This window comes from Fonticula alba, assembly GCF_000388065.1.
Source record: "Fonticula alba strain ATCC 38817 unplaced genomic scaffold supercont2.4, whole genome shotgun sequence".
NCBI lineage: Eukaryota > Rotosphaerida > Fonticulaceae > Fonticula > Fonticula alba.
The window spans coordinates 1,210,257-1,221,719 of record NW_009242974.1 but is presented as its reverse complement, the minus strand read 5'-3'; the positions used below and the strand labels follow the sequence as shown (position 1 = coordinate 1,221,719).

At 68.2% G+C, this 11,463-nt stretch overlaps 3 protein-coding genes across 4 annotated transcripts in view; 1 reads left to right on the top strand and 2 right to left on the bottom strand.

Moving 5' to 3' along the window:
* Positions 1-2,967, bottom strand: part of H696_02801 (hypothetical protein) — a gene marked incomplete at both ends in the record, with an annotated part of 5,055 nt that extends 2,088 nt beyond the window's left edge. The window contains 5 exons of the mRNA XM_009496701.1: positions 41-821; positions 1,033-1,241; positions 1,373-1,557; positions 1,721-2,497; positions 2,727-2,967. Of these exons, the coding sequence (XP_009494976.1) occupies positions 41-821; positions 1,033-1,241; positions 1,373-1,557; positions 1,721-2,497; positions 2,727-2,967 (2,193 nt within the window). The remainder of the gene's footprint in view (positions 1-40; positions 822-1,032; positions 1,242-1,372; positions 1,558-1,720; positions 2,498-2,726) is intronic.
* Positions 2,968-6,040: 3,073 nt separating this feature from the next.
* H696_02800 (hypothetical protein) lies at positions 6,041-8,152 on the top strand. The gene is made up of 4 exons (XM_009496700.1): positions 6,041-6,569; positions 6,693-6,960; positions 7,066-7,401; positions 7,519-8,152. The coding sequence occupies exons 1-4, from the start codon at positions 6,170-6,172 to the stop codon at positions 7,952-7,954; spliced, it is 1,440 nt and encodes a 479-aa protein (XP_009494975.1). The 5' UTR covers positions 6,041-6,169; the 3' UTR covers positions 7,955-8,152.
* A 219-nt stretch (positions 8,153-8,371) lies between these two features.
* H696_02799 lies at positions 8,372-11,454 on the bottom strand. Of its 2 annotated transcripts, XM_009496698.1 has the most exons (3): positions 10,774-11,454; positions 10,304-10,607; positions 8,372-10,204 (listed from the first exon to the last, which is right to left on the bottom strand). In XM_009496698.1, exons 1-3 carry the CDS (start codon positions 11,439-11,441, stop codon positions 8,417-8,419), a joined length of 2,760 nt encoding a protein of 919 aa, XP_009494973.1. In that variant the 5' UTR covers positions 11,442-11,454; the 3' UTR covers positions 8,372-8,416. The 2 variants fall into 2 exon arrangements, with proteins under 2 accessions (XP_009494973.1, XP_009494974.1); XM_009496699.1 differs by having other exon boundaries at positions 10,304-11,454.
* Between the last annotated feature and the right edge of the window lie 9 nt (positions 11,455-11,463).

Sequence of the window (11,463 nt, the reverse complement as noted above, 5' to 3'; positions counted from 1 at the left end):
GGGGGGGGGGGAGAAAGAGGGGTGTTGCATGAGCACACACCTTCAAGGACTGGTAGCCATGTTGGAAAATGTCCACAGGGGTGTCCGGCTCGAGCGGCTCCTCGGGGACCAGTGGCATGGCAGTCTGACCGGAAGTCGGGGCAGCTGGGGACACGGCCTCCTGCGCGGCGGTGGGCGATACGGCGCTCGGCGTGACGGCCGGTGCGGCATCCACCGCACCCGGCGGCATCGCCGATTCGGAGGCAGCCATGGCGACAATCGGAGGCAGAGCAGGAGACAAGGGAGGCGAAGCCAAGGGTGCCGGTTCGACAGGCAGGGCCAAAGGTGGTGGCGGTGGCGGCGACGGCTGTGGCAGCAACAATGGGGGCTGTGACGGCGAGGGGGGCCCGGCGACAGTCGGAGCCGTGGCAGTGGACGTGACGATCGGCCGCGAGTAGGTGACAGCGGGATGGGCAGGATGGGTGTTCAAGGACCGAGGCGAGGTGGCTGAGACTGTTGCGGTGACAAGGGCCGGCGCAGAGGAGGCTGCACCCGGAGAAGCGCCGGGGAGTGGGCTCGGCACAGCAATGGGTCCGGTACTCACCGCGGTATAGGTGGTGGTCTGGGTCAAGCTCGTGTCGGTAGTGCCGGCGGATAAGGATGGACCGGGTGCGCTGGTGGCAAGTCCAGAGAGCGAGTGGCGCGCGTGGCGGAACTTGGAGCTGGTGAACTGGAAGGACGAGCGGAAAAGCTGCTTGGCAGTCTTAGGCCGGTTGAGCGGGGTCGGGGACTCAGCTGCTTGGGAGCCAATGAGATGCGAAGCCTTGGCGGTGGGGCTCACCCTATTACAGGAGTGTCACACATGCGGGTGTGCGGGCGTCGGGGCGAAGCCGGCGCAAGAGGCGAGGGCAGCAGAGAGGAAGGGAGCATGCGAGAGAAAGGGGAAGAAACACCGGGAGAGTCAGGGGATCGGACGGTGAGTGGAGACACAAGGTCCATGGCCCAAGCGCAGGGCCCTGGCAAAAGCCACTCGTCCAGGGGGCAGCGACGCACGGGGAAACCGCAAGCGGCGACGGCGGAAGCGAGGCGCCCAGGAGGTCGGCGCGGGGGGAAAGAGTCTCAAAGAGCGGATACGGCTCACCAGGCTGGAGAACCTTCAGCGAAGAGGCAGCGGTGAAGGGGCTGGTGGTGGCGGCGGATTTGCGAAGGCGCTTGGCCTCGAGGTAAAGCCGCGATCGGTTTGGAATGTCGAAGAAGACAAACTGCCCCACGCGATGGAAGGGACATCGGTCAGCCGGAGCGAGGGACCTCAAAGCAGGGATGGCTCAAAGAGAAAGGAAAGCGGGACACAGGGCAGGCCCCCCTCCTCGGCCCGCAGGTGCCGGGCATGCACCTTCTCCTGATTGGTGGTGATGGATACACCGCTACGTCCGTGCCGGGATATGGACCGGATGTGGGCCCAGGGGAAAACCGCCGCCGATGACCAGCCGTGTAGCCGCGCGCGGAAGGTGAAGGCGTTGTGGGTGAGGGCGATTCGGCCTTCGATGGGGGTGTGGTATCTGACAGTGGCCGGGGTATCTACCAACAGGAGGCGGGCCGTGATGGGGAAGGAGGGAGGGGGAGGGCGAGGGGGAGACGGATGTCAGGATGGCCGAGGGCCACTGCGAAGCAGCGGCAGCAGCAACAGCAGCAGGGGGAGTGGGGTGAAGGGAAAAAAAAAGAGTGCAGCGAAGCCACGCACCTAGGATGATCCGATCGCCGGCTAGCGAGGGGAAGAAAAGCGCGAAGTCGGCGTGCTCGCAAGGGGCGTCCTCGACACTGGGACGTTGAGCCGGGGGAGCCGAGACAAATTGCCGCGCAGGCGAGGGGAGCTCCGAAAGGCCGGTGCCGGTGCCGGGGATGGCGCCAGGGGGGAGAAATCCAAACTGCCCGTCACGGAAGGCCGTTGTGGCGGCAGGGGCCGGAGGGAGGGGCAGGGGATTGGCCAGCGGGTAGACCGACGGCGGGAAGGCAGCACCCGAGGCAAGAGCACCACCAGTCGACCCGGGGAAGTCGCGTGGGTCCACAAGCAGGGCGGTGGTCGTTTCGGTGACAATGGACCGGGGCCGCGTGCCAAGCTGACGCGAGAGGGCGTCCAATTGACCGCCGGAGAGGGGGAACTCGGCCGGGGGAGGCGCGTAGGTGAAGGGGTACTGCTGCTGGACGCGCGGCGATGCGGGCAGCGAGAAGGGCGGATGCGTGGCCGAGCCCAGCGAGGGGTGGTAATCCACAACAGCGACGCGCCGACCGGGTGACGGGGGATGGGCCTCGTCGGAGTAGCGTGACGGCGTGGTGAAGACGGCGGCCTTGAGAGACGGGCGGTAGGGATGGAGGGAGGCCGAGGAAACGGCTGACAAGAGGGCGTGCTGGGGCGGCTGCTGGCGCGACTGGCGAAGGTCGTAGCTTGACGAGCTCTCGAGCACCAGGGATTCGGCGTCGTCTTCACTCGAACGCCCGGGCTGGATGGGGGGAAAGTGTGCTATGATGGGACCCACGGGGAGGAAACCCCAAAGAGAGGGGGGCGGGGGGAGTGGCACGGGACGGGGCGTAGAAGGACACACCGAGAGAGAGAGAGAGAGGCATAGATCGGTAGATGTGAGAGGGAGGGCGAGCATGCGGGCGCGCACAGGCGGTAAGAGTGTCGGTAAGTCAGGCCATGCTTCGGGAGGAGGAGGGCCAGGGAGAAATGGCACAGCCACGAGACGCACCAGACGCGCGAGGAGGATCGGTGACGGGGGAAGGCGGCAACCGTAGGCGAATGGGCTCACCGACGATGGAGATCCTTTTGGTCAGGTAGGGTGTCATCGGGGGGGACACATCGCGGGTCGGGGAGCCCAGCGATGGACGTGGCGAGGCGGAGCGCGGAGGGGTAGGCGTATTCACGACCAGCCGCAGCGAGGGTGACGCCGGGGGGGCGGCGGCGGCGGCGGCAGCCAGAGATGGATCCATGATGTCGGGCAGGGGGGCGACAAGACGGAGGCACAGAGAGAGAGAGAGAGAGGAAGAAGAAAGCGGGAGGCGGGGAATTAGAGTGGGTGCCGCAATGGCTGTTGGCCGAATCTCGGATCCACGTCACAACACCCACACACACACACACACACACACACACACACGCGCGTGCGCGTGTGGAGGTCGGTGCACAGGAGGACGCGCGAGGAGTCGGGGATCTCCAAGAAAAGGAGAGGGGCTAGAGGGGGAGGAGAGGGAGGAGCAAAGCGGAGATCGGGCGAAAGGGGCAAGAGGGGAGGGGGAGCGGTGGAAAAGGTGGAGAGGGAGGCCGATGGTGGGGTAGCCCGAAGCACAATAGGCACTGACTTCCCGGAGGGACCGGTAAAAGGCCCCGGAAAAAGGCACACGGGGGCCGAGGGTTCACTCAAGGAGAGCGGCGAGGATGTCCCCGCATTGGGATGAGAGACAGGGAGGGGGAGTGGCCATTACGGCGGGAAGCGGGGAGGGGGGGGGGGGGGGGGGCGGGATGCTGTGGTGCCAGGGGGGCCCGTGGTTCCCACTCGGGGATGTGCCAGAGACTGGAATGCAGAATGGGAGGTCGGGGGAGAAGAAGGGGGGGGGGGAGGACGCACCAGGGGGACCGCGTGCAGTCGGGGGGAAAAGAGGGCAGGAGAGGTGGGGAGCAAGGGGAGAGAAGCACTGTCCTCCGGGAGCGTCCACCCCGGGCGGGGAGAATGCCTCCTCTCGGGGGGGCGCGCTGGACTGTAGCGCGTGCAATGCCTGGGGAGCTCCCCCGGCCCCGGGGCCCAAGGGCGCACGGACCGAGGGGGGAAAAAAACAACAACAAAAACGATGTATCTCCCACCAGCGCCGTAGGGACTCATGACTCCTGAGAAGCGCCCAGCGCACAAGGGCCCCGGGCGGGGGAAGATCTGCTCGATCATTTGACAGGCACCCCCGGGCAGGATCGAGCCACCCCGCCCTGGCCCGGATTCCTGCCGGCATCCCTGGGGCGGGGCGGGGAGGGCGGCGCATTTGTCCGGACACGACCGCCGGCTGGCCACCAGCCGCCGCCGACCGGCCGGTTGCCGCCGAGATATCGAGCAGCAAGGGCAAGCGAGGGACAACAAGCGACGCAGAAGGACCGGGGATGGGAGGAATGCCGCAAACTCGGCACAATGTTCATCCGCTTCGGCGCTCTCTCCCCCTCCCCGGGGGGGAGAGGGAACATCGGCAGAGCAAACGATCGGGGACTAGCCCGGGGGGGGGGGGGGGCGGACGAAGGGACAAGACACAACGGAGGCTGGGGGGACAATTTTAACCGATATTTCGGCCGCCACTCCGCGGGCCCGCTCGACGGACCGGGCGTTGGCAGTATTGTTGCATGATCAAATGCGAGGGTATCACATGGATGTGGACGACTGGTCGCATTCTGGGATGAGAGCACCGGCACCGGCGCCCGGGTGTTTGCCCGGTTGGACCGACCGAGCGGTTGCCACCGCACTCCGGAGCCTGGCCAACGTGGCGCCCGGGCGGGCGGAGGCTGGCCCTGCGTGGGCCCACCATGCTTGGCCGGCCGCGGCCCGCCGCCACAACAACGACGGCGGCGGTGATCGCCTCCTTGGGTCCCTTGCTCCGGGTCGGGGAGAACCGGAGCGGCTGCCCGGCGGGCCGGATGACTGCCCGGCCGAGGGGGGGGAGATGGAGTTGGGCATGGAGGGGGCCCAAAGGGGGGAGAGGGGCGAGGGGCGGCGGGGGGGGGGGAGGGGGGGGGGCAACAGGGCCCGGGGGCGAACCACGTTGGCTCGATGACGAGGTGGGAGTGCTGCGGCCGCGGGCGCGCGGCCTGTTCGCTCGGCCGATCCATCGGCACATCTGGCTGCAATGCGCGATGATCCGGCCCCCGGGTCCGAGAGCTTGGAGGCCGACGACGGCCGAGGCACATTCTCGCCTAGACAGCCAGTCTCCACGTGCAAACACCGGCTCCGGTCCCCGCCCCCCCCCCCCGGCCCCTGTGCCGCTCGGCCAGGCGCCGTCCTACCGTGGATGGCGCGCCCCCCGGGGCCGCGAGGCATGCTTCCTGCCGAACCACGCGTGCGAGGTTCTTCCCGCGTGCTTCTCTCTCTCTCTCTCTCTCGCTCTCGCTCTCGCTCTCGCTCGCTGCTTGGGCCTCGGGCCTGGGGCCCCTTTGCCGGGCCAGGGTGGGGCCGACGGACAGGCCCCGACCCTCGTCCGGGCGGGCCCCGCCGGGCTGGGGGATTTGGGGCCGACCGCAAACAAGCGCACTCATCCGGCCCCGAGTTCCGCGCTCCCCGGCCGTGGCTTGCCATCTTTCTTCCAACCCCCGGCTGACCGCCGAGGCTGCCTTTCGCCACCGGGTCCCGGCCAAACCACGCCTAGTCTCAAGGGACCCGGCACCGCATGGGCCGGCCGTGTTCTCGGGGCCGGCCGACATGGGCGTGTTGTTGTTATCCTCCCCCGATCCTGCGCCAGGGGGGCCGGCCGGCGCCCAGGGGGGATGGAGGTTCGAGGGCCCGACTCGTTGGCTCTCGGGGGGGGGGCGCCGGTCATGCGCCCACTATCGCACCGGTCCTCAAGCATGTGCGCGTGTGCCTGCGTGCGTATGTGTGTCCGTTTGTGCGCGAGTGATGGTCCCCCGGGCGCGATTTCACACGGGCGCAGACTCTCGGCCCGCGCCACGTTGCGGCCGCTCGGCCCGCCCCCCGGCCACTGGGGCGCGCCTCCTCCCCCTGGGGCGAGATGCACCACGGTTGGGGCCGCCCCAGAGTGTTGGCAGCAACACCCCACATCCACCCGGGCCCCGGCCGCGCACTTACTCACCCGCTCACTCACCGGCCCACGCGCACGCGCACGCGCACGCACCCGCACACATGGATCCCCACCAACACACCGGCGGCCTTCCGCTTGGAGGTGGCCCCCCCCCCCCCCCCCCCCCCCCCCCCCCCCCCCCCCCCCCCCCCCCCCCCCCCCCCGGTGGGCTTCACTCTCGCTGAAGAACCATCCAAGACGCAGTGTCCGGGAGCCCGGAATGGCTTCCCGCTGCCTCTCCGCCGCAGTCTGTGCCACCATCACCTCCTGCCTCCGCGCCGCCTCCCCGTTGCCCTCCCCCTCCGCCCGACCTCCACGCCGCGCCACTCCCTTTGACGCTCGCTCGTGACGCCCACACACACACACATTCACCATGCCTCCCGAGCTTTCATCCGCCCCCACCAAGGTTGATGTCCTGGGCAAGGAGGCCTCCTCCGGCCCGATGCGCCTCTTTACTTGGGACGAGGTGACCAAGGCCTGTGCCGTCCCGTCGGCCGAGGCTCTCAGCCAGGCCACCACCTCGGCCGACATCGCCAGCACCCAGGCCGCGCGGGAAATCCGCGCCGGGCGTCGGTGCCTGCTGATCCTGCACGACAAGGTGTACGATGTGACCTCCTTCGTTCCCCGGCACCCGGGCGGGCCGCTGATCATGACCTACTCCGGCGAGGATGCGGCCGATGCCTTCCAGGCCTTCCACCCGGTCGGCACCTTCAAGATGCTGGCCCAGTACCAGATCGGTGAGATCGCCCCCTCCGAGCGGATCCCGCCCTCTCGTGCGTCTCCACCGACCATGCTCCCCTCGTGGGCATTCCCGGCCTGCGCCTTTCCTTCTTACCTTTCTCCCTGCCTGGCTGACTCCCCCCCCCCCTTCCCCCCTGCTCTCCCCCTACGACCAGCCTTCGTTGCCGAGATGCGCGCCCTGCGGCATCGGTTCCAGGCCGAGGGGCTCTTCGAGGCCAGCAAGGCCTACTACGCCTTCAAGGTGCTTTCCACCGTGGCCATCGTCCTGCTGGCCGGTGCTGTGGCCCACTACTGGCAGACCGTCCCCGGCGCCGTGGTCAGTGCCCTGCTGGTGGCTCTCTTCTGGCAGCAGTGCGGCTGGCTGGCGCACGATTTCGTCCACCATCAGGTCTTCGAGAACCGCCGCCTGGGCGATCTCTTCGGGTACGCGGCTCCTGCCTCCCGGGCGATGGTGCATATCTCCCCCCTCTGACCTCCGCCCGCCCGCCGGCCCGCCCGCCCGCCCGCCTGCCCCCCACGCGCACACAGCTATATGATTGGCAACTTCTTCCAGGGCTTCAGTGTCGCCTGGTGGAAGAACAAGCACAACACCCACCACGCCATCCCCAACGTCCACAAGGCCGACCCCGATGTCGACCTGATGCCGCTGCTTGCCTGGTCGGAGCACGCCCTCGAGGCCTTCGTCGAGGGCGATGTCCAGGGCATGTCCAAGATCCTGATCGACCACCAGAACTTCTTCTACCCCCTGCTGCTGAGCTTCGCGCGTCTTTCCTGGGCCATCCAGTCGGTCATTTACGTGCAGACGGCCGCCGACGTGCCGAACCGCGGCCTCGAGGCCCTCGGCCTGCTCGGCCACTGGGCCCTGTACGTGGACACCCGGCCGCTGCTGCGGCCGCCCTGTGGCGCCTCACCTCCCCCGGATACTGACACCATCCTCCCCGCCTGCCTGCTCCCCTCCTTCGCCCTCCCACACCGATACAGGCTCATTATCTTCTCCGTCCTCCTTACCGGCCCCTGGCGCGCGCTCATCATCTTCATGGTCAGCAACGTCGCCTGCGGCCTCCTGCTGGCCAGCGTCTTCTCCCTGAACCACAACGGCATGCCCATCCTCGATGCCGAGGAGAACCGCTCGTACGACTTCTTCACGCGGCAGATCATCACCGGCCGCGATGTCCACCCGAGCGTCTTCAACACCTGGTTCACCGGCGGCCTCAATTACCAGATCGAGCACCACCTCTTCCCCTCGATTCCCCGCCACAACTTCCACCGCATCCAGCCCCGCGTCGCCGAGCTCTGCCGCAAGTACAACGTCCCCTACCACACCGCCGGCCTGATCTCCGGCACTGTGGAGGTGTTCAAGCGCCTGGCCGAGGTGGCCCACGCCTCGCGCCAGGTCTCCGGCCCGAAGACCGACTGAGCGCCCGCCTGGGGCCTGCCCGCGGGCACCATGCCGCACTCTGCGGTCGGGCCATGGTTCATCCTTGCTTTGCCATTTCCCCCTTTCCCAGCTTATGCGATGCCCTTTTGCCCGCTTGGCCTTCGGCCAGCCAGCCGAGTCCGCTGCCCTCCCCCTCGCCGCTCCTCTTCCCTTCTCCCTTTCTCTCTCTCTCTCTCTCTCTCTCCCTCTACCCGTGCCGCTCCCTTCCCCTCTGCGGAGGTACACCATCGGTCGCAGAGCCGAGAGGGGAAGCATGTACATCAATAGAATACCCAAATGCTGCTTCCTCATCCATCACAAGCCAGTCCACATGCACACCCCCATGCATCGATACACATATGCAAAGACAGAGGCCCCCCCCCCCCTCCCAGGCAAACAGGGACAAAACCGGTGGACTTCGGATGGGCCGTGCATTGGGCACGCGGCAAAAGCACCGACAGCCTAGGAAATGGATCGCGAACGCGGACGCCCCCCAGCCGCCGGGGCGCCCCCCGGCCATGGAGACTCGTTGATGATGGCCTGCTCGGTGAAGTCCGAAAAGGAGTGGCTCCGGCGGAAAATCAGATCGAAGACCGGCCGGCCAGCAGGGACCGGGGGAAAAGCCAAAGCCGGACTCCGGGCAGCCGGCCACCCGGCCAAGGGGGGAGCCAGCGAGGATGGACCCAAAGCCAATTGACTGTCTTGGCCGTGGCTGTCGGCGTCGATCGCCGGATATGCCGCCGGGTGGTCACCATCCGAGTCTTCCTCGCTGGAGTAGGCATCGCTGGACCAGCTGATATCCGAATCCGAATGGCGATCCGCCACCGAGGCCGACATCGAAGCCGCAGGGGTGGCCATGCCGGCTGGCCAGGCGGCCGCCAAAGGCCGCGACACCGGCGACAAAGAGACAGCCCGAGGTGCCGGGGACGTGCCCATCGGCGTGGTAGACAGGGTTGAAAGACGCCGGGAAAGGACCGCCGGAGATGGGAGGCCGGGGCTGGATGCCGCCTGCCCGGCGGCCCAAGTCCGCAACAGGCGCTCGTGCGCATGCTGCAAGCCGGTTCGCAGAGATCCGCTGTGGGCCACGGCCGGATCGGCCCGCCGGACCCCGGCAATTGCCCGGGCCGGTGCCACTGTCACAGGGACCTCCGCCACCCGGGAGCCCACCCCGGCCAGGGTATCCGCCACGGCCACGTCCCAGTAGAGCAGGCGATAGCGAGACAGGCGCCGAGAAAGCACCCCGGGAAGGGCACGCCCCGGTCCGGAGCAAATGAATGTCAATCCCGGGGCCTCGACTGGGGCATCCCCGGACCGGGCCCGAAGGAGACACTGCTGCAGGGTCACCCGCAGGATGAGCGGATGGTCCGGCGCCGCGCCGGACACCATGGCCGTCAGGCGCTGCCCGGTGTAGGACGCCAGCGGCAGGGGATGCTCATCGGGCCGGCGGCCAAAGCAGAAGAGCAGGCACGGGCTGGCCGTCGACTGGGCATAGCGAGCTCGCAAGCTGGAAGCCATCAGGCCCATGGGCCGAGGCCGGCCCGGCTCGGCGGCAGGAAGCTCGGCCAGGCCGCCGGCTCGGTCAAAGCACGCCGGGGCCACATGCACCACCCAGCTGAGTGCCTCGAGCAGCGGGTCTTCCACTTCGGGGGCCGAAACACCGCGGGACCCCGGCTCGGCCGGGAGGCTGATGCTCGGGGATTCGGCACCCGGGGGGAGTGCTGTCCCGGCCAGGGGCTCGCCAAGCACCAGCCCCAGCTCGGCCGGCGAGAAGGGGGCCCCCGCTGGGGCATCTTGATGCCAGGAGGACCCGGAGCCCGGGCCGCCACCACCGAAGCCGCCGGCTCCGGACGCCTGATGGCCAGCCATCATCAACGGTGTGTACTCGTCATTGCCGAGGGTGACACCCCGCGAGGGCCCCCCGACGAAGGGGTCCACACTGCCTCCCAGGCCCGGGAGGAGGGGGCTGAATTTGGTCTGCGGGCTGGGCAGCAGACTGGCCGCCTCGATTCCGAGCTCCGGCACCTGGCCGGTGATTTTCTCATCAGCCGACAGGTCCAGCGGGCCGATGGCCTCGACCAGGTGTGCCCGCCATGCTTGTGCCCGCTCCTCCGAGGACAGGGCATCCACGTACTCGGGCATCGGGGGCAGACGCAGCGCACGCCCGGCCAGCGGCAGCAGCCAGCCCGGCACAGCCCGCACCGCCATCAGACGGAAACCCTGGAGGAAGAGCGGCGACCGAGCGAGCATCAACTTTCCACCCCGAGGGCGGCGTCGACAAGCGCCAACATGTCAGTCTCACCAGGCAGGGGGGGGGGGGCGCCAGCCGACAGGCGCGGAGCAGTCACGTACCAGCAAATTCAGGAACCCCTGTAGCGGGGAGAAGATGCCGAAAGCCAGCAGCAGGATGACCATCATGACCTGGGCAGCGCTGAGCGGCCCGCTTGGGCTCGACCCGGACCCGGAGCCCGAGGCCGCAACACCCCCAAAGACCGTCTGGATGTCGTCGATCAACGACAGCAGGGCCAGGATCGAGCTCCACATCCAGCAGAGCAGGAAATTCAGCAGCACCCCATGGACGATGCGTCGGGTGTGCACGGCATTGTGGACGAAGGGCTCGAACAGTTGGTGGAAGGCCCGAATGGTGTTGAGCTCGCTGCGTGCGACCGTTCATCGACACGGGGAAGTGAGGGAGGCGCAGGAGGGTCAGCAATGTGTGACTGCCCGGGCGGCCGCGCCCCAAGGGCCCCGGAGGGAAGGGCGAAAGAGACCGAGCCAACCGGGCCCGCCCCCTCCCGGCCGGGCAAAGGACCAGCTCGCACCGACGCGCCAGCAGCAACACCACACCGATGTAGAACCAGGACAGGACGATCCAACTGTCGAAAAAGAGCAGCCGCGCCCAGGCAAAGCGCTCGCCATCGAACCAGCACCCGATGTCGCTGGGATGGCCGCCGCCTCGGACGAACATCCCCATGGACAGGGGCACCACCGCACAAAGGAGCGGGACAAGGAAGCACACCGCGCCGTAGGTGAGGTACGCTCGGTGGCGGACGGCCCAGCGCTGCAGGCCGGGGGCCGCACGCTCGGCAGTCCGGGCCGCGCGCCGGGCAGCGCTCGACTCGGACCCCCGCCGGCGGACGGTCAAAATGTAATGCGTGGCGATGGAGCAGCAAAGGAGAAAGGTGGCCACCTGGCAGAAGAGCCCCAGCCCGGCAGATGCCACACACAGCCCATCGACCTCGGCCCCGGGGCGCTTCATGAACCACGACACACAGGACCCCACCTGGGCCATGGACAGGAAGCCGATCAGGTGCAGGGTCAAGTTTCGCCGCGTCCGCGGGATGGTTCGCAGGGTCCACAAGAGCAGCAGCGCCGCCAGCAGGGACAAGATGCTCGAGGTCCAAATCAGCCCGAGAAAGGCCTTCTCCGGGGCCGGGGAGTTGGAGAGGCCTCCATCGTGGTGGGGGTGCTCGCCGGGGGGGGCGAGCATCGCGACGGACGACGACCGGGGG